At 43.2% G+C, this 22,706-nt stretch overlaps 1 protein-coding gene across 1 annotated transcript; it reads right to left on the bottom strand.

Annotated features, from left to right (window-relative positions):
* Positions 1-5,790: 5,790 nt before the first annotated feature.
* On the bottom strand, positions 5,791-21,971 carry RHBDD2 (rhomboid domain containing 2). Its single transcript, XM_040336848.1, has 4 exons — positions 21,585-21,971; positions 11,753-12,154; positions 7,172-7,322; positions 5,791-6,552 (listed from the first exon to the last, which is right to left on the bottom strand). The coding sequence occupies exons 1-4, from the start codon at positions 21,838-21,840 to the stop codon at positions 6,252-6,254; spliced, it is 1,110 nt and encodes a 369-aa protein (XP_040192782.1). The 5' UTR covers positions 21,841-21,971; the 3' UTR covers positions 5,791-6,251.
* Positions 21,972-22,706: the final 735 nt, after the last annotated feature.

Below are 22,706 nucleotides of genomic sequence, written 5' to 3'. Positions count from 1 at the left end.
GGTTGTAAAGGTACATTTTTTATTTTCTAAATAGGTTCCTTTAAGCTAGTGCATTGTTGGTTCACTAACCTTTTCCTTCGATTTCCCTTCTAAATGTTTTTTTCTTTGTCTGAATTTCTCACTTCCTGTTCTCCTCAGTAAGCTTGCCCCCATCCTCTGTCTGGGGGTTAGTCAGCCAGAACAGCTTACTGAGCAGGAACAGGAAGTGAGAAATTCAGACAAAGAAAAACAAAATTTAGAAGGGAAATAGAAGGAAAAGGTTAGTGAACCAACAATGCACTAGCTTAAAGGAACCTATTTAGAAAATGAAAAAACAAACTTTTACAACCCATTTAAGTTAGTCTAAGGAATAGTTAACACCAGAACACGTTGCAGGACACCCACATTTTGTGCACTTTTCCTGTACTGCATTCAAAACGCACTGCACTTGTGATCAGCAGTGGGTGTTTCATTGTCAACTTTACAATATCCCAGACATAGGTCACAAATGCAGTACGTTTGCCTTCCCCGGATCGCATATTATAGTAGCACCATGTGATCTGGTTGCTGTGTGCTATGTTTGGTGTAGTTCGGCACAATTTCAGCCCATTAAAATGAACCACACTGCACCCGGATTGTTATATTCTACACCCAGGGAATAATATGATGTTTTTATCCCTTTCTTCCTATACAGATGGACACAGGAAATGCTTTGGTGTGTATAAATACAGCAGACAACACGTCTTATATTCAGGGAATGTCACCTTACTTGTCTAATGGAAGTCTGATCATCAGCACCTGCATCAGCTATGCTAATATTGGACCAGCTGTAGACTGGATTAGATCATATATAAATGAAGAATTTTAGAATGAAAGAAGTGGCTTGGATAAGCTACAAAATGTTTTCAACATTACAGAACAAGTCCATCTGAGGCCTGGTTCATACCTGTGCAGTTTGCTTTTGATCTATTTTCGCAGTGCCTTTTGCGGTGCGTTATTGCATTTTTCAATGTGTTTTTTATGCTTTTTCTTCTTTTGGCCAACTTGTTGTTAGGCAGATTTAAAAAAGTTCTTAGTTAACAGGTTTTAGGATACCAAAAATCTCATAAAATAAACATGATTAATGATTGTATACTAAAGTACACCTGTATGATATGCGCATAACCAAAAATGTAGTAAATGCTCTCTATTCAGCACTTGCTGTCAAGATCTAGTGTGACCTACAAGTGATACAAAATGTACTTTCCTAGCCTGCAGCCCTCCTTTAGACTCCATTCACACAGGGGCAACATGACTTCCAGCACGACTTTGGGAGGCAACTTGGACACGACTTTAGTATTAATCACAGCACGACATAAGGCAACTTCAAGTTGCCTCCAGGACAGGAGGCTTTCCAGTGGCCAATCAAACAACAATCAGCTCTGTGGGAGGGAGGGGTTTGCCTGAGAAATGTATGTTCTTTTCCTGTATTGTTGCTTCTGTTAAGACAGTGATCCGACTTCTGAGGCGACATCCATTGAAATCAATGGGTACAAGTTAACAATAAAAGCAACAATCAGCGCACAAATAATACAGTTAAACTAAAAAGATTGCAAGCTGAACACAAAAAAAAAGTAATCACGACCTCAAATGTAGCAAATGAAAAAATATGTAAGTGCAGCGCAATGAAAATCCATATAAAAGTAACTGAAGATGACACCCAGTTATACAGCAAAAACTCTTCAAACGAAAGTGATGTAACCTCCACCAACAAGAGAAATGCTTCCTTACCAGATAGGATGGACCATTGCGTTAACAACTGGTCAAAACAGCATGGTCTCAGCATAGGAGAGAAGATGCGGATGGATCCAGCAGAGTGGTAAGTAATCCGATCAGATATGAAAAAACAACAGAAAACACGATCTCAGTGTAGACCGTTTGTATTTTATTCCAAGGATAAAAAGGTTCACTATACAGCAAAAGATCCTGGACTGGTCAATAGGCACAGGGAAATCCACTGTAGGACTACTGTCTGGTATAGCAAATGAGATTAAAACTATAAAAAAGCTTTTTGCTGTATAGTGAACTTTTTTACCCTTGAAATAAAATACAAACAGTCTACACTGAGATCGTGTTTTCTGTTGTTTTTTCATATCTGATCGGATTACTTACCACTCTGCTGGATCCATCCGCATCTTCTCTCCTATGCTGAGACCATGCTGTTTTGACCAGTTGTTAACGCAATGGTCCATCCCATCTGGTAAGGAAGCATTTCTCTTGTTGGTGGAGGTTACATCACTTTCGTTTGAAGAGTTTTTGCTGTATCACTGGGTGTCATCTTCAGTTACTTGTATATGGACTTTCATTGCGCTGCACGTACATATTTTTTTCAATGGGTACAAGTTTTTTTTGAAAAGCCTATGGCGTGTGAACACACCCAAAAACTCCACCCGGTGCAGAAAAAATGTGCACACACATAAAGAGTGTTCACAAATACGTGCAGACGGGTGCAACGTCAAGTGGTCCTCCTGTGAAGAAGGACCCAAACCCTGATCCCCCGGGGCGTTAGGCTCCAGACGGGGACTGAGGTACTGTGGTCCGAGCAACCGAAGCCGACACGGACCCAACTTCCTCGGAGGGACTGCCGAAACAGAACCCTCCAATGGGTACAAGTTGCCTAGACGTCGGATTGAAGTAGTACAGGAACCTTTTTTAAAGGCGGAGCGACTGCAGTAGTGTGCATTGAGACGGCTCCATTCACTTACATTGATTTTCTCATGCAGCGCGGCTTGAGGCGACTTGAAGTCGGATCCAAAGTCATCCCTGTGTGAATGGGCTCTTAAATGTATTTCCAGGATTAAAGCACTAACTAATCTGTATAGTACTATTCTATAGACCACAGCACATAACTGATAAGGAGTTCTGACTTTAATACTTCATGATTATTCCAGAAAGACACCTAGTATTTGCAGAAAGAGGCCAGTAAACGGCAGTCCACCATGCTTTTCTCAGTATAAGTTCCCTTTACTGTTTTTCCCATACTGTTTTCCTTCATTAATATCTGCTTCTCCTAAAGTGATTGTAAATTCTCGATTTTTTTTAAAAATTAAAATAACATGCTGTACTTGATTGTTCTGTACAATGGTTTTGCATAAAGCAGCCCCTATCCCCTTCACCCTTGCTGAGCACCCCCATAGCAAGCTGCTTGCTATGGAGGCACTCATGCTCCAGACACACAGAGCATGGCACAGCCCTGCTCCCCCTCACTGGCTGTGACTGACAGCGGCAGGAGCGGTGACTGAGCCAATGATGGGGAAGGGAGCCATGGGGGAACTGTTCTCGTGCACATCACTGGGTTCAGGTAAGTATAGGGAGAGGCTGCATGCAGAAGCTTTTTTACATTATGCAGAGAATGCATTAAGGTAAAAAGGTGTATGTCCTATTGTGGACTATCATGTCAATGGTACAACAAATAGCACTCCTGCGTATAGACGTCCTATCTAATAAGTCAACAAAAAACAAAAATGAGCAAGGATGAAGCATCTAACATAGGACCTATAAATATTGTTCCCAAGGAACCAGGGACAAACTCCAACTATTTCAAAAGTTTACATGGAAGCAAAAAATACTAGATGCTCATGATCAACATCTAAAAAGTGCCATTGACATGGAATTTTCACCATGTCAGTAACATCTCATGCAATCCTTACATACAAAGAAATCAAAACAAAAAAGTACAGAAATTAAGTTATGTGTAATAAAATGGAATGACACAGGGAAAAGGTATTGAACACGCTAACTGAAATGCAGGTGTGATTTTGACCCATTCATCCACACAGTCTTTTAAATCTTGAAGGTTCTGTGGGCCTCTTCTATAAACTCTGATCTTTAGTTCTTTCCATAGATTTCTATTGGATTCATGTCAGGTGATTGGCTAGGCCATTCTAGCAGCTTTATTTTCTTTCTTTGAAACCAATTGAGAGTTTCCTTGGCTTTGTGTTTGGGGATAATTGGGGTTGATTTACTGAAGGCAAAGAGTTGCACTCTGCAAGTGCAGTTTCTTCAGAGCTTAGTAAATGAGGTAAAGCTTCATTTTGCAAAGAATACCCAATCACGTGCAAGGAGAATAAAAAAAAACGGCATTTTTGCTTGCACGTGATTGGATGATGGATGTCAGCAGAGCTTCCCCTCATTTACTAAGATCTGGAGAAATGCAAAGTGCACAGTCTACTCGCTCTTAGTAAATCAACCCCATTGTCTTGCCGAAATGTCCACCCTCGTTTCATCTTCATCATCCTGGTAGATGGCAGATTTTTATCAAGAATGTCTTGGTACATTTTTCCCATTCACCCTTTCTTCAAGCATACAAAGTTTGTCAGTCCCATATGCTGAAAAACAGCCCCACGCCATGATGTTCCCACCTCCAAACTTCACTGTTTGTACGGTGTTTTTTGGGTGATGTGCAATGCCGTTTGACCTCCAAACATGGTGTGTATTATGCCATCCAAAGAGTTTAATTTTGGTCTCATCTGACCATGCGCTCCCAATATTCCACAGGCTCGTTGAAATGTTGTGCAGCAAACTTTAAAGTGGTTGTAAAGGTTCGTGTTTTTTCACCTTAATGCATCAAGGTGAAAAAACACCAGGCAATGATGGCCCCCCCGTTTACTTACCTGAGACCATTCACCTGCTGTGCGTGTCCCCCAGCATCCTCTTCTCCACGGAGTCTGGCCATTGATTGGATAGATTGATAGCAGTGCAGCCATTGACTCGTGCTGCTGTCAATCACATCCAATGACGCGGCCGCCGGTGGGGGCAGGACCAAGTCATACACTCTGTGTCTATGGACGCAGCGTGTATGACAGGGAGTGCGCCCGCAAGCTAACCCCCCTTGGGAGATAGCTTCCCAAAGGGGGTTAGCTATTGCGGGGAGGAGACAGCCGCCAAGGGACCCCAGAACATTAGGATTTGGGCTACTCTGTGCAAAACGAACTGCACCGGGGAGACAAGTATGCCATGTTTCCTCAGCAATTGAGTCTTACGTTGTGAGCGTGCACACAGGCCATGGCGGTTGAGTGCATTATTTATGGTTTTCATTGAAACAATTGTACCTGCTAATTCCAGGTCTTTCTGAAGCTTTTCACAAGTGGTCCTTATGCCTTAGACAATTCTTCTGAGAATTATTTTTTCACTCAGAAATCGTGCGAGGAGCACCTGGTCATGGCCAGTTTATGGTGAAATTATAATCTTTCCACTTCAGGATTATGGCCCCAATAGTGCTCACTAGAACATTCAGAAGTTTAGAAATTCTTCTATAACCAATGCCATCAGTATGTTATGCAACAATAAGGTTGCAAAGGTCTTGAGAGAGCACTTGGCTTTTACCCATCATGAGAAGTTACTTGTGCGACACCTTGGTAATGAGCCACCCTTTTATAGGTCATTACTTGAGACTGAACCAGCTGATATTATTTTGCACTGACAAGGGGCAGGATTGCTTTTTAATTACTGATAGATTTCAGCTGGTGTCTTGGCTTTCCATGCCTTTTTGCACCTCCTTTTCTTCATGGGTTCAACACTTTTTCCCTGTGTCATTCCATTTTATTACATATTTTTTGAACTTGTTTGTTTTGGTTTCTATGCATGTATTGCATGGGCTGTTACCAACATGTGGTTAAAATTGTGCCAATAGCACCTTTAGAAATGTATTTACCTAAAAAATGGTGATGTGTTTAATACTTATTTTACCCGCTGAATACATTATAATAGAGGAGAAAATGTATCCTGCATTTAATGACCGAAGTGGAAATTAAAAGTGTTCTAACACAAAACAAACACCAATAAAACATTTATTGTTTTCTATAAATTGTCACTTAAAAAAATAGTTCTGTTTAATAACAAAAGGCAAAAAAAGCCTATGATATGGCATCATGTTATGAGGCTCAGTAAGTACACTGTGCACTGTAAGCCGATTGCTATAATTATGGGCAATTTAAAAAAAATGGGCAATTTAAAAAAAAAAATTATCACTTCGAGCCTCTATGAAATTTCACAATCTATAAATGTAATAGGAAAGCAATTAGCTGCACAGATGATATCAGGTCATATTCAACTTTAACAAAATGAATATAGCCCACCACAGCCCTCACCAGGCACCTCAATTAAATATGGTTGCAACAAAAATAATTACACTACCATTTTTAGGCACATTTATAAAGTACAGATGATAAATATGATGGCTACGAGTTGTTTAGCCATCAAGCAAACAGCGCTAAAATTCTAGCACCATAGTGTCACCTAGTCTCTACTTGCAGTAATTCAGTCTGAGTAGTAGAAATTTCTGCATTCTCCTGGGTCGTTGATCCAAATTCAACTGAAGCTACATTATCTGGGCGACTGTGAGAGTGTCCTGAACAATCATGATTTTGATGATGGTAAGCTCCAGAAGCAGTTGTAGATGGGTAGCCGAAAACTCCAGTAGGTGGCCATGTTCCTGGCACCCTAGCATGGTGGTACGGAGAGTACATTTCTTGGAGACCCTCCGGTGGAGTGTAATATTGCTGAGTGGGATAAGACCCAGGTGGTGGGTTTAACCTAGAAAAAAAAAAAAAGTATGAAACATTTGCACTTCAACAAAACGGGTAGTTCTCGATTGTGCTTGTTTCTAATAAAAATCCATCAATTATTTAAAAAAAACAACAATGAACCAACATGCAATCTGACCAACTTTGGTAAGCAACTTTCTAATTACCAACACTGTTTAAAGTAAATCTGTGCTGGGAGAAAAGTTAGAAAGCTGGCATAAATAAAGTGGTTTTAAAGGCTCATGTTTTTTTACCTTCATGCCCTTTTTACATGAAGGTAAAAAAAAAACAAAAAAAAAAAAAAAAAAAACCACACACAGCATGAGAGCCTCGGCTCTCTTGGGACTCTCATTGCTCATTGGCTGCGGCCAATGGCTCCCGCTGCAATCAATCACAGCCAATGATCCAATCACGAGATCGTGGATGCAATGCTTTGCAGACTCCTAGTAAAAAAAAAAAAAAAAAAAACATAAATGCACAATTTTTTACCTGCAAAAAGATGTGCATTGATTTTTATTTTTTTTACAAAGGTGTACTTATCCTTTAATACAGTACCACCCATGAGTATCAAAGAAGTTGCTGCTTATTAAGGCATACAGCAGATAAGTAGTACAACAAAGCTCACTTACTTTTTGCTCTGAGAAGAACTTCGCTCAGCCAAAGTTGCAGGAATGTATCTCCAAAGCGGAATGTTCTTCAGCACCCTAAATGGTAACTTCTGGTCTATTTGAGACAGCAATGATTCGGAGGGATCCAAGAAAAAGCAACCACCCAGACCATCTGTATTTAAGTTAAAGAAGTCTAGCAGTGTAACCATCTCTTGCTGCCTGTGTCTTTAAAAAATACACACACACACACACACACACACAAACAGATTAAAGTACATCTAAATCTAAGAACAAAAAAACAAATATTGCAGCTTAACTAGTTCTTAGATGTGGTGACTGCATACGCTTTTTTTCCCCCCATACCAAAATGGTATTTTCTGTACTTGCTGAAAATGAAGTTAGGGCTTTGGTAACACAAGTATTGCCTTCTGAAGAGCAATGTGCATTGGGTCATTTTTCAGAGAGCATTTAGGCATAACACCTGCTCACTATTTTTAACCTCCAACATCACCGGCGGTTTGTGCGATACGCTTAAGGAATGACATTAATAGCTGTAGAAAATAAGTCTCAAGCTGCCTTTTTTTTTTTTACTACCGCAAGTGTAAAGTAGGCCTCTTTATCCCGTCAGAAAACGTATGTTCTTGTGCACTGAAATCTCAAACAATGTTATCCTATGTGAACTACAAAACACGGCCACTCTATGTAATGTAAGAGAAGGGGTGGTTGTAGTCCAAATCAAGAGTGTACACTAGAACAGAAAATGTGTCCCTGTATGGATCAGCAGATGAAATAAAAAAAAAAACACAGCCACAGGACTGACTAACTAATATATTACATTTAGTTATTGAATTTATGTATGCTATAAAGTGTGCCTGTGTACTTTTGGGGACATTTCTGTTCACTTCTCTCAGAGATGAAGTTAGAGAAAATCTCAAAAGTGAAAATCTCAAAAATGAATTCCGCTTTATAGAGAAACTGTTGCTTCATCATGCACTGTCAAAGATGTTAATTTTAAAGGGAAAGTCCACCCCAACACTAAAATCTCTAAATCTATAGGCATCCACAATCTAAGACTAATCTATCTAGCCCTGTAAAGAAGAAATCAGTTAGCTAGATTCAGAGAGAGTTAGGCCGGCATATCAGTAGATACGCCGACCTAACTCGGAATCTGTGCCGTCCTAAGTTTAAGTGTATTCTCAAACTGAGATACACTTAAACCTATCTAAGATACGACAGCCTGCGCCGTCGTATCTTAGGGTGCAATATTTAGGCTGGCCGCTAGGTGGCGCTTCCGTTGAGTTCGGCGTAGAATATGTAAATGCATAGATACGCCGATTCACGAACGTACGTGCGCCCGTCGCAGTAAAGATACGCCGTTTCCGTAAGAGATACGCCGTGTAAAGATAAAGCTGCCCCCTAGGAGGCGTAGTCAATGTTAAGTATGGCCGTCCTTCTCGTGTCGAAATTTGAAAATTTTACGTTGTTTGCGCAAGTCGTCCGTGAATAGGGCTGGACATAATTTACGTTCACGTCGAAACCAATACGTCCTTGCGGCGTACTTTGGAGCAATGCACACGGACGGCGCATGCGCCGTTCGTAAAAAAACGTCAATCACGTCGGGTCACAGTTAATATACATAAAACACGCCCCCCACATCCTCATTTGAATTAGGCGCGCTTACGCCGGCCAATTTACGCTACGCTGCCGTAACTTAGATAGGCAAGTGCTGTATTCACAAAGCACTTGCCTCCTAACTTACGGCGGCGTAGTGTAAATGCCATACGCTACGCCTGCCTAACGTTGCGCGCCCCTGCCTGAATCTAGCTAAGTATACGTACCTTTTTTGAAGCTGCTCCGGTCTCCAGCGGCAGAAGCTCTGCAGAGGACACAGCTGACAGTGGCTGGGAAACGAATGGGAAGTGACATCACCCATAGAGTTTCTATGGGGGCTTCCGTTTTTGGGTGCCTCCTCTGCACCCGCCTTCAGAGAAGCCGCAGCTGACAGCCCAGCATGGGATCGAAACGGCTTAAAAAAAAATAAAAAATAAAGATATGTATACGGATTTCTTTTTTGTAGGGCTAGATAGATTAGTATAAGATGGTGGATGCCTATAGAGTTACAGATTTTAGTGTTAGTGTGGACATCTACTTTAAACATTTGTATCTGCAGTAGTATAACTATATGCCCCTTGGGATAAAATTACATACAGTAGCTTCTATGGAAAAACACTCCCTATAGAAACAATGTAAAGCCGGTTTATAATGTACTCACAGCCATTGTGGTGTCATTTAAAAAACAGAACTATGCCCAAAAATACTCTGAAAATTAAACATATATCACTAATGCTTAAAGTAAAAATCTATGAAATACCTGAAAACATTTACTTATTACAAAAAGACTTATTAAGGCCATGTGATCTCTGATAGAAGATCTTCGATTGTTTAGAACCAGCCAGTCTGCCGACATAAATCAGGCTTATGATATCAATACACCAAACTTCCCTGTCAGAGGCCACATTATTAATCCCAAGTAAAAAATCTGTATTTTTTTGCTAGAAAAGTATTTAGAACCCCCAAATATTATATATAGCAGAGACCCTAGAAAGAGAACTTGTCACGCTTTAAAATGGCAACAAACTACTATACAGGCATACCCCAATTTTTAGGTACACAATGGGGGTTATTTACTAATCGCTGGACAGTGCAAAATCAGACTCACTTCTGCATAGAAACCAATGAGCTTCCAGGTTTTATTACCAAAGCTTAACTGAACGACCTGAGGTTAGAAGCTCATTGGTTTCTATGCAGAAGTGAGCCTGATTTTGCACTTTCCAGCGATGGCAAATAAACCCCATTGTGTACTTAAAAGTGGCCTTTACTTAAAAATCTCCATAGGCGACGCTTTATTTTGTACAGGTTACCAGTTCTGAGTTACAAAGGAGGTCTGGTGCTAGAATTCTTGCTCTTGCTAAAATGTGCACAGCGATACCTCACATGTGTGGTACGAACACCGTTTACATATGTATGCCAATATGCAGTATGCGTTTGCCTCGCCACGCAAGCATGGGGTAAGGGGCACTTTCATTTTTTATTTTATTTTTATAAAATCACTTTTAGTGCCCTCACAAGAAACATCCCTTGTGATATCAATAAAGCATGACATATCCTCTTTATGAACACACTTGTGGACACACACACACACACGCTTTCCAAAAAAAAAATAATAATAATAATAATAATAATAATACTACAGTAGCTTTTCGACCTTCTGGATCACATGTGTCAAACACAAGGCCCACGGGCCAAATCTGGCCCTCCAGGCCATTTCATGTGGCCCTCACACCTCTCCTGCAGCTTCAGAAGAACTCCAGCCCCCCTCTGGTCCTCCTCCAGACACCTACTTTCTACTTTTAAGCAATGCAACTAGCTTCTTCCCAGCAGCAGCGTAAGGAAATGATGGTGGGGTGACTCTTGACATCTAATATATGGGGAAGGGATGCGCTGGACATCTAATCTTACAGATACAACCGGCCCTTTTGAGGATAATCATAATGCTGATGCGGCCCACAATGAAATGAAGTTTGACACCCCTGATCTAGATCACAGAGGTGATGAGAGACGATCTGGTTTCCTTTCATCTCTGTGGTCAGCCACATGAACAGCCAGATTGTTTGAAGCAAAAAACATTTAGCAGAAATAGAATTACTGGCTGAAAAAAAAAAAAAAAAAAAAAAAAAAAAAAAAAATACTGAATTATGGCCTTGTGGCCGACAGTTGCAGCCATAGCCCACATATTGTGGTCTTGAAGTGGTTAAAGTGGGGGTTCACCCGTACAGAACACTTTTTCCCCTTAGATGGATGCTCGTTTTGTCTAGGGGAATCGGCTAGTTGTTTTAAAATATGACCTGTACTTACCGTTGTAGAGATGCATCTTCTCCGGCGCTTCCGGGTATGGGCTGCGGGACTGGGCGTTCCTATTTTGATTGACAGTCTTCCGAGAGGCTTCCGACGGTCGCATCCATCGCGTCACGATTTTCCGAAAGAAGCCGAACATCGGTGCGCAGGCGCAGTATAGAGCCGCACCGACGTTCGGCTTCTTTCGGCTACTAGTGACGCGATGGATGCGACCATCGGAAGCCTCTCGGAAGACTGTCAATCAAGAAGGAACGCCCGCTCCCGAAGACCCATACCCGGAAGCGACGGAGAAGATGCATCTCGAAAACGGTAAGTACGGATCATATTTTAAAACAACTAGCCGATTCCCCTAGACAAAACGAGCATCCATCTAAGAGGAAAAATTGTTTTATGGGTGAACTCCCGCTTTAATAAGGTTTCTGTGCTTTAATCCACTTTTGGCATTGGTGCAAGACTCTGGGCTACAGCCAAGCCTAGATAAAATGCAGAAATCTGTACATACAAGCAGTGCCCCAGTATGCATTTTCTTCATTTTGGCCTAAATGAAAGTTTGAAATGAACCCAAACTGCTTATTAGGTTATCATTTTGGTGTTCAACATATTAAACAACCAGAGAAATAGGTGACAAGCAAAAAGTACCCTACTGAGTCCCTGTGAAAGAAATGTATATTATATATGAAAGGATACACATAGCACCAATCAGAATGCTGCACACATTGCTGAGGACCGGGGCATGAGGGAACAAAAGAGCAAGGATCAGGAACAACACTGGCATGATTTTTATTGGCACCAAAAATCCAAAGAATATAAGGCGTCGTAGACTAGTGCGCATGGTGAAGACGCAGGTCATGGAAAAAGCCACTGCTGTAAATCCTTGAACGCTTACATCTGCTTGAGGGGTGAAGCCCGTGGCAAGGACAGCCAGATACAGAACTCCAGAACACACAGCAAACAGGGGTGTAAGGAAGAAAAACTTCACTGTACCAACGTTCTCCTCAAAGCCTCCACCAAAATACCAAATGAGCAGGATACTGCAAACCATGGTAGGTAGATCCTCATTGAAATAAATGTATGTGATCAGCCTGTAACCTGAAAACACATTAAAAGGGAAGGTCAAATAGACAACATATAGCATAACAAAGACAAAATGCTTAGAAATTCCAATGTTGTTGAATTGGACATTGCAAAAATAAAAAGGTCCCACTCTTACCAGTCCAGAGATCCAGCGCTGTCCTCAACCCGATCTGTTTTTGCCAATTTTCAGGTCTATGATGCCACCATCTTGGAGTGTGGGAAGCCAGTTGTGACTTCAGAGCTGGCTCCCTACCGCACATGCACAAGTTGTGCTGAACATAGTGAATGGCAACTTAGCCTCCTGCGATGTGTCCCAGGGGCTGCAGGCAGGGGGGGGTGGGGTTGTTGAGGGGAGGCCAAACTTCTGCTCGGATTGCCTAGGCGATCCGGGTGGAAGTGGGAGCGGGTACCTGTCAAAGCTTTGTAACCGATCCCTGGATAAAAAATAATCCAAATATGGTAGAGAAGAGTAGGAGGAAAAGCAGAAACCTCCCTTTTTAGGTGAAAGTCTGCTTTAAATAATTTTGTCCCAAATTTCAGTCCTGGGATGTATTAAATGTTTCTAGTGCACATTCTGAATGCTGCAACAGATTAAAGCAGGGGTTTACCCTAAAAAAAAATTTCAAACATTACATTGAGCTCACCCGACATTGACAGTATGCTGATTTTTTTTTTCCTTTTTTTGCCGCACATACCGTTGTATCGTTATTCCCCCCCCCCCCGGCTTCCGGGTAGTGAATCCCGCGGGAGTGGGCGTTTCTATGCACAGGCTTAGTGATTGACGTATGACAAAAGATTCCCCACGGCGCATACAGCCGTGTCACATTTGCCGAAAGAAGCCGAACGTCGGTGCGCAGGCGCCGTATAGAGCCGACTCGCAGTCTGGCTTCTTTCGGCAACTCGTGACGCGGCCGTATGCGCCGTAGGGAAGCTTTTGTTATCACGTCAATCACTTAGCCTGTGCATAGGAATGCCCACTCCCTCGGGATTCACTACCCGAAAGCCGGCAAAAAAAAAAAAAAAAGAATATCAGCATACTGTCAATGTCGGAAGTGAGCTCAATGTAATGTTAGAATTTTTTTTTAGGGTGAACCCCCGCTTTAATAACTCACCTTGTGTTGAATAAAAGTCATGTGTGGATAATTATTTATAATGTTATTTTGAGCTCAACATAAATATTACGCACTATCCCGATTCCAATGTTTTTACATGTAAATTGTTGAAAAACTTAAAACAGAAAAACGTCAATTTGTTAGTGTCATGAACCTTACGGTATATTTATGTGGGTGGTTACTTGACGTTGTCCAATGCGTAATCTTCGCTCTTCTCAAGGGAAGAAAGAATATGTAAACCAAACATTTCATATTTCTGATATGTGCCTGCTGTACCATGTACTTCCATGAAAAAGTATCCTGTTATCTTTGTACTGCTTCCTTTGTGTTCCTGCCAGTCCCTCCGATTTCCTATCAAAAGCTGGCCAAACTAAGCAGGAGAACACACCATGGTCACCTCTTTAGCAGTGCTTGGAACTCGGCCTGCTCTCTTCGAATGATCCTACTGGTCCTGAACCCCCCCACTGCCTTTTACAGGGAAAATCAGTGTACTGCTGTTTCCCCCCCAGCTCTTAATGCATAATAAATATTATATATAAAAAAAATATATGTTTTGTTTTTATATCTAGTATACACAAATATTTAGGGTTTTATTTCCATTTTTAACCAATTGGGTTGTTTTATACGGTAAGAGCCGGTTCACACTGGGGCGGCACGACTTCGGGGGCGACTTGGCAAGGCGTCCTGAAGACGACTTCAGGGGCGACGTGCAAAATGCAAGTCGCCCCGAGTCGCTCCCAAAGTCGTACAAGAACCTTTTTCTAAGTCGGAGAGACTTGCGTCACTCCTATTAGAACGGTTCTATTGAATAGAACGGGACGCGACTTGTCAGGTGGCTGAGTAGCCTGACGAGTCGCCCCAGCGTGAACCGGCTCTTAGCGTTTACATATTCTTTAAACACCTCCCACCCGCCATATAGTCAGTCAAATGATCCCCTCTCGTTCTGGGATGACATAGGACATCGCCCTAGTGTCCCCGCTCTTGCTTGCCCATGGCGGCGCGATGTATCCCTGGGACATGGTGCGACATCGATCTCAGTAAAGAGCCGATGACGCGGCTCTTTACCCATGTGATCGTCTGTGATTGGACACAGCCAATCACGTCAAAACACACGTAAGTGCCAGTAATCTGCTCTCCTCGCCTCACACTGACAGATCAGCAGCATCTTCTCACAGGGGAGATCTGTACAGGTAGTCAGGGCACTGATCATCAGTGCAGCCCCAACAGTGCCCAGCAGTGATGCCAGTCAGTAACCATCTGTGATGTCAATCTGTGCCTATCAGTGATGCCTGTCAGTGCCTGCTCAGTGCTGCCTACCTTTGCCCATAAGTACCACCTATCAGTGCGGCATATTAGTGCCTCCTCCTCAGTGCCACCTCATCAATGCAGCCTATCAGTGCCGCCTCTCATTAGCGCACATCAGTGAAGGACAAAAACATAAAATAAAGCTCTATTTGTGTGTGAGAGAGAAAAAAAAAATCATATGAATACTGCGTTAAATGACCACGCAATTGTCATTCAAATTGTGACAGTATTGAAAGCTGAAAATTGGCCTGGGCAGGAAGGGAGTGAAAGTGCCCAGTATTGAAGCAGGAAACTATGGTTATGTTTAGTGCCAATGAGATGAACAGAGTTCAAGCAAAGTTAATGAAGAAGTCCAGCCTGAACTTGTTTGGCTGGGCTTCTCCTGTGTGTCACAGGAGTGCAATTTGTTTTGCACTCCTGTGACCCGTTTTAAAGCGGGGGTTCACCCAAAATTCGGACAACTCGGCTGAATGTAATCGGCTGTGTGTTTTTTTTTTTATCCCCGTACATACCGCATTTTCACCGCCGCTTGTACGGGGATAAAAAAAAAAAAAACACAGCCGATTGTCATTCTGACAACTCGGCTGAATGTAATGTTAAAAAAAATGTTTTGGGTGAACCTCCGCTTTAAGCAGAGAGTGGTCTGAAGTTCGCTCTCTGCTGACGTCACTGAAATCAGTGTCATCACGACAAAGTCTGGATCCGCCAGATGCCTGAACTGATGGCCGTCTCAGCCAGCCGCTCCCTTCCCCTCCACAGCTCAGTGCTCCAGTGAGCGTGGAGGAGCAGAGAGGAGAGATGCCGATTGACAGTCGGCAGCTCTCTGCTCAGGGCATGAACTACTTTGAAGTCGCTGCAACTTTAAGTCGCACATATATGAATGGTTATCATTGGGAACGACTGGTCATGCAACTTTGATGTCCAAAATTGCATGACAAGTCGCACAAGTGTGAATGGAGCCTTAGTGTGATCAGTTTTTAATAGGAAAGCAGGACTGTAAGGAACACCAGGGATTTCACACAAAGGAAGCAATATAAAGAACAGGACACTTTCTCACACAAGTACATGGTACACCAGACATATCAGTAATATGAAGTGTTGGGGTAACAAGCGCATTAATACTAGTAAGAAAGTGACTAAAGATCCATACTTCCACCTCCTGCATGCCTATTTATTTTCGGCAACCTGAAGGGGTATTTTAAATGTAAATACTGGGCCAATAACTGCACACCTAGCATTAGGCTCGCGAGTTATAGCACAGCCCTATTCATTTCCCATTTGGTGGCGGCACAGCCTGCCAAACATGATGGGACATAATTATTGCTGAGGCCACAAAGAAAAGCATTATGGAATGTGTACAACCCCATCAGCTTGTGTTGTCTTTGGCATCCGTTCTGACCAGAAATCCTGACACCTACAGTGGTACCTCCAATGACAAGTTCTATACTTTATGCAACACTTGTGAAATAGGGCCATGTGCACACAGGGGATTATGAATTGCAAAACTAAGAATTACTAGCAATCCAAATGCCTTCATGAGGCAACGATATCAATCTTATGTGCGATTCGGAGATGCGTTTCAAATCACTCCCGCTGTCAATCACACCAATTTTTTGCTTACCAGTTCCAAAGGGAAGAGGCAACTTTAGTTAATATTATTTCATTTCAAATATAGTTCAATGGCAGAGGCTAGATTTAGGCTTGCGTCTAAAACACCATGCCTCAGAAAAGTTATTTGGGTTCAGATTGCTTTTTAGAGACAGTTTTAACCCTGTAATTGCCTCACAAATGCACTGCAGCTGCACGGTTTGCGGGGCTTCACTTGAATGGCTTGTGTTCGGTGGGCATAACAGCTGCTGATTGGAACATAAGTGATAGTTTTTGCCGCGGGTGTGAAGTAGAGCATCACAACTGCAGTATGTAAACACCTCTGATAACCTCAAAAACAAAAAAGGGGGGAGAAATACACATCCAAAAGAGTTACCTCTACAAAATGTATTGCGCATGTATAATGCAGCAGAAAATGTAACATGCAAGTAGGGTTGCACCGATACCAATACTAGTATTGGTGCCGATACCGTACTGTACTCAAGCAAATGCTCCAATGCTTGACCCGATACTTGGACACTCAGGAACGATTGGTGCAGCAGTGGGGGTTACAATCACCAATCTCCCTGCGCGGCTTTCAATAAAGCATCGGACAGTCGCTTCTCCTCCTCTACTTCCCGCTGCTTTATTAACCACTTCAGCCCCAAGCCTGTTTTTCAGACTCGGTAAAGTTAAAAAAAAAAATTTTTGCTAGAAAAATTACTTTAGAACCCCCAAACATTATATATTTCTTCTAACACCCTAGAGAATAAAATGGCAGTCAATACTTTTTGCCACACCGTATTTGCGCAGCGGTCTTACAAGCGCACTTTTTTTTTTTTATCTATTTTCTTTATTTAAAAAAAAAAAAAAAAAAAAATTATAATAAAAGACAACAGTAAAGTTAGCCCAATTTTTTTTTAGATTGTGAAAGATAATGTTATGCCGAGTAAATTGATACCCAACATGTCACGCTTCAAAATTGCGCCTGCTCTTGGAATGGCATCAAATTTTTACCCTTCAAAATCTCCATAGGCGACGCTTAAAAAAAATTCTACAGGTTACATGTTTTGAGTTACAGAGGTCTAGGGTTAGAATTATTGCTCTCGCTCTAACGGCGATACCTCATGTGTGGTTTAAACACCGTTTTCATATGCGGGCATTGCTCACGTATGCGTTCGCTTCTGCGCGCAAGCTTGTCAACACAGGGCGCTTTAAAAAATATATATAAAAAATCCTTGCAATAGTAACAATTTCCTTGTAATAGAAAAAAAGCATGACAGGTCAAAAAGATCTTAGATCTCATATTTAGACTAAAATGCAATAATAAAAAAAATGCTATGGTATGGAGACGGGTGGGGGCCATCTTGCCCTCACTCGTATCCATACCCAGCCATGGATAGGACCCGATCGCCTCCGCCGATACCGACGGCTCTGGTAAGCGGAGGACGCGGGAGAGCGGCAGGAGTGGGGCCCTCTCCTGCCGCCGATAACGGTGATCTTGTGGTGAATCTTCTGTAGAAACCACCATTACCAGACCGCCGCCTGAAGAGATGGATACCTCGGTTATGGCAGCATAATCAAGTAGTCTCAGCTTTTCCAGCGTCCTTGTGTCCTCGACCGTCGCATCCCAAAGAGGCTGCGCTACATACCTTGGACATGGTATGTGCTCTGTGGGTGTACCTATCTTCTACGGCTCTGTTCCAGAGGTCAGACTTACTGTTTGTGGCAGTGTCTGGTCTGCAGAAGGGCCTGACGGTCTTGCCGCCCACCATTTCTCGGTGGATCAGGCAGACCGTCATCCAGGCCTACGCCCTTAAGGGGCGGGCGCCTCCTTTTCCTGTCACGGCACATTCTCCCAGGGGGCAATTGATGCTCCCTGGGCTTTCCGACATCAAACGTCTGTCTCACAGGTGTGAGAAGCAGTGACTTGGTTGTCCGTTCATACCTTTTCCAAATTTTACAAGGTTGATGTGAGTGCATCTTCAGATGCTTCCTTTGGCCGCAAGGTTTCGCAGACGGCTGTTTGAGATTGCACCTCCTCCGTTGAGGAGCTCTGCTTGTTTGGGTTGAAGTTAGTTTTTTGATGCTGTTCCCACCCCTTGTTTTTTATGACACTGCTTGGGGACGTCCCACTTGTCAAGATTTAAGGAGCTGTGTCCGTCCATTGATGAAAAGAGAAAATAGGATTTTTTGTACTCGCCGTAAAATCCTTTTCTCTGTCATCCATGGATGGACACAGCACCCACCCCTCCTTTTTAGGTTTGTACTGCTTGTTACGAACTGAGCTGCATGCTGCAGGGTGAGGGGTTATGACCGGAGGGACCGCCCCCTGGGCGGGGCTGTTCAACCCTGTTAAAGTTACATGTTTTAAGATAACCAACATGTCTGCCTAGTCCTTTCCTAATAGTCGGAACATAACCCACTGTGTCCGTCCATTGACGACAGAGAAAAGGATTTTACATTTAAATTTTAAAAGGAGTACAAAAAATCCTATTTTTTAAATCACATGACTAACAATTTGTGTGCATCCAGCGTGCTCCAGAGTACTATGGGCAGGTAAGAACTCATCAGGAACTTATACTCATTTGTGTGCCAATAAAGTGCATTTTATTTATTTTTTTAGCTTAAAGTGGAGTTCCACCCATTTAAAAGTCAGCAGCTTCAAAAAGTGTAGCTGAAGACTTTTAATAATCAGGCAGTTACCTGTCCCACAATCCAGTGATGCGGGTGTACGACGCCCCGCTCCTCTCAGCAGCGCCGGCATTCTAACTGTGGGCGCCCGGCTGTGGCTTCAAAGCTGGGTGCGTGCACGGCAAATGGCCGGGCAATCTTCTGTGACATGTCCCAGGAGGGAGAGGTGAACTTCCTTCTAGCGCCAGGGAAGGAAGATGGGAGCTGGGTGCCTCTAAAAAAGGGTACCCGCTCCCCACCCAAAAAAAAAACGGCATGCCAAAATGTAGCAGGTCAGGGGGTCATCATCACTTAAAGTGAAAGTTCCATTTTTGAGTGGAACTCCGCTTTAAAGTGGAGGTTCACCCAAAAACTCAATTTTTAACATTAGATTGAGGCTCATTTTGGGAAGCAGAATCGGGTGTTTTTTTTAAAAATCGAAGCAGTACATACCGTTTTAGAGAGCGACGTTCTCCGCCACTTCCGGGTATGGGCTGCGGGACTGGGCGTTCCTATTTGATTGACAGGCTTCCGACGGTTGCATACAGCGCGTCACGATTTTCCGAAAGTAGCCGAACGTCGGTGCGCAGGCGCCGTATAGAGCCACACCGACGCTTTAGGCTTCTTTCGGCTACTCGTGACGCGATAGATGCGACCGTCGGAAGGCTGTCAATCAAATAGGAACGCCCAGTCCCGAAGAACATACCCGGAAGCAGCGGAGAAGATCGCTCTCTAAAACGGTAAGTACTGCTTCGTTTTTTAAAAAAACACCCGATTCCCCTTGACAAAATGAGCCTCAATCTAATGTAAAAAAAAAAAATTCGGGTGAACTCTCGCTTTAAAGTGTTACTAAACCCACAACAGTAAAATCAGTCTGTATATGCAGTAAAGCATGCCTGTTATACTCACTGTTGAACCTAAGGGGTTAATTCCCTGCACTGTGTAAAAAGGCTGTTTGATCCAGTTCTTCTCCGATCCTCCCTTTCTTCTAGAGTCCCCAATATATCTCCTGATCGAACAGAGGCTAGGGGGCAAGCTGCACCTGCTCAGTTTAGTGTATATTGCTAGAGGGTTTTTTTTTTCTTGGGAGAGTGCATGTAATCCAGGGTTTGACAAATTTGCTTGGAATCTAGGAGCCAGCTAAAAAAGTTAGGAGCCAGAAAACGCGCCCGCTCACACGCAGAAGCGACCGCATACGTGAGTAGCGCCCACATATGTAAACGGTATTCAAACCACACATGTGAGGTATCGCCGCGATTGGTAGAGCGAGAGCAATAATTCTAGCCCTAGACCTCCTCTGTAACTCAAAACATGCAACCTGTAGATTTTTTTAAACGTCGCCTATGGAGATTTTAAAGGGTAAAAGTTTGTCGCCATTCCACGAGCGGGCGCAATTTTGAAGCGTGACATGTTGGGTATCAATTTACTCGGCGTAACATTATCTTTCACAATATAAAAAAAAAAAAAAAAAACTTTACTGTTGTCTTATTTTTTAATTAAAAAAATAAATTAAAAAAAAGTGTATTTTTCCCCCAAAAAAGTGTGCTTGTAAGACCGCTGCGCAAACACGGTGTGAGAAAGTATTGCAACGACCGCGGCTTTGCGGCCTTAGCTTCCTTCTGTGAAGGCCGCGGCCTCCATTACCGGCGGGCACAGGTCACAATTTCTTGTCGCAATTGCGACCGGATTTTGTTGAGCCCTGATGTAATCAGCACAGGGCCAATCAGTACTGTCCAGACAGGGGTCCTGCATCCTCATAGGACAATCATGGGAGAATGAAAGCTTTAAGCAGACACTGATAGAAGTAACTGCTGATGAGAAAAAGCATTTAGCCATTTAGATTTACTAAAACTATTGCATTTCCATGTTCTGTGGGAGACCAGATATAGTGAATGCAGGCTCCTGGGTCTAGCAACACTTTAAGCCCCTGTTCACACCAGTGCGATTATGTGATTTGAATGTTTCAAATCGCATGACAATTTGCACCCTATTGTTGCCAATGAAACTGTTCAAGTCGCTGCGACTCATGTTGCAGTGACTTTGAAAAAAAGGTTCCTGCACTACCTTTTGCCGATTAAATTGTGACTTGCATAGACTTCTGGTGTATGACGTTGCAAGCCACAATTAAATCGGCAGTGCTAATCGCACTACGTGCAACTTTGAAATCACGCTAAAGCCCCACCGGTGTGAACGGGGGCTAAGGGAAGGGTTAGACCCCTGATTGGGCCTCCAATGGGAAGACTCGTATTGTGTTTATACTGGTGACCACCATCCCCAAAAAAAGAAAGTGGGGGATCCAAAAATTGGACCCAGAACAAGAAGCAAGGTGACACCTGTTCCAATTAGGGCTGTACACTGAAAAGTAATTGCACATGAATGCCTCTGGCAGACAGTTTGTATCTAGGCGTGCACATTATAATTGTTCCTTGTACGATTACATGCAAACAAGCATGGTCGGTGTCAGTGTGGCTGTACATACCACTGATCTGGGCGGTGGGCGGATATAATTAGCCATGTGCACAAGTCCTTACAAGTCAAGTTCCTCTTACTTCCTGCTGGATCTCTGGGACAGGAAATTTCCCTAATTTTACACAAAACTTAGAGAGAAAAAAAAGTTTGTGCAAAACTTTAAAAAGTCCTGTCCTCTTAGCAAGATCAGACTTTTTCTGTTATAGAAAGTCTTGGAGATCACAAGTAGCAAGAGAAAGCAAGTGTTACAAGTCAACAGAGATGATGGAAGGTCAGAGCCCACACTTCTCCATCATTACCTGCCATTGTGTCCAGCACTCCGGCCTCCAGGTCCAGCTTACTGTCCACATTTTCTCCCCTGGCCTTCCTCAGCAGTGTCGGCCCAGAGATCGCTAAAGACAACAGAATGGTGAGGGTGGACCCCGGGCTCAGATTCATTTCTGGCACACAGGACACAAGAACTTTCCTCCACGATGAGCTCGGGGGTCGGTCATCTTCCATTGTCGCAGCTCGTCTATCCGCCCAATGCCTGAGCGGCACTTCCGCGTTCCACATGCGTTCCACGTGTCTCCCAACCTGTGCACAACATTTCCTGCACGTCCGCTCATCCGCATGGTGATGGATGGAGGAGCAGAAACACAAATCAATTGGGCATCCGTATGTGTTCCTGTCCTTTCACAGTGTAATCATACGCCTCTGATGGGGGCCTAAGACTATATGGAAGATCTAATTTGGGTGCTCAACCTGTGGCCCTCCTCCCGCTGTTATAGAACTACAAATCCCATGAGGCTTTGCAAGGCTGACTGTTACAGTTCCAAAGGCAGAGGTATGATGGGACTTGTAGTTCCGCAACAGCTGGCGGGCCACAGGTTGAGCATCCACGAATGGGGCATTATTTACAGCAATGACAATAGGAGCAAAGGCAAACATGAGGAATGAAGCACCTGTCGTCACATGTTCAGTGGTTTTGTTTCGTGTCTCCCCTTATAAAGTAGAGATTACCACCTTTTTAAAGCGGTTGTAAACCCAAAAATCTATATAAAAACCTGCGGGACAAAGCCATTATGAGCTAGTATGACTAGCACACTAGCTTAAAGCGGGGGTTCACCCAAAAAAAAAAAAATTTAACATTACATTCAGCTGTCAGATTGACAGGCTTCCGACCGTCGCATACAGTGCGTCACGAGTTGCCGAAAGAAGCCGAACGTCGGTGCGCAGGCGCCGTATAGAGCCGACTCGCAGTCCGGTGCATTGCCACGAAATGAGATTTGCCATGGGATGAGATGGTCCACCTCCATCACATCCTATTGGCTCACTCCTGTCACGTGACATATTTAAACGTCAAGTATCGACGCTCACATCAGTCTCAGCTAGGCTATCATAGGGAGAGGATCTCCTCTCCCTGTGATAGCTGAAGCTGC

The sequence above is a fragment of the Rana temporaria genome, chromosome 2 (assembly GCF_905171775.1).
Source record: "Rana temporaria chromosome 2, aRanTem1.1, whole genome shotgun sequence".
In the NCBI taxonomy this organism is placed as follows: Eukaryota; Metazoa; Chordata; class Amphibia; order Anura; family Ranidae; genus Rana; species Rana temporaria.
This window is presented reverse-complemented; position numbering and strand designations above follow the sequence as displayed.

Excerpts from the sequence above, each read along its gene's own strand:
- RHBDD2 (XM_040336848.1), bottom strand. The coding sequence starts at position 21,840 with ATGTGGAACGCGGAAGTGCCGCTCAGGCATTGGGCGGATAGACGAGCT. Across the intron at positions 7,323-11,752 it reads CATTCTGATTGGTGCTATGT|ATGGTCTGGGTGGTTGCTTT; the intron begins GTATCCTTTCAT and ends ACTTAAATACAG. Across the intron at positions 6,553-7,171 it reads AGTTCTTCTCAGAGCAAAAA|GTTAAACCCACCACCTGGGT; the intron begins GTAAGTGAGCTT and ends TTTTTTTTCTAG.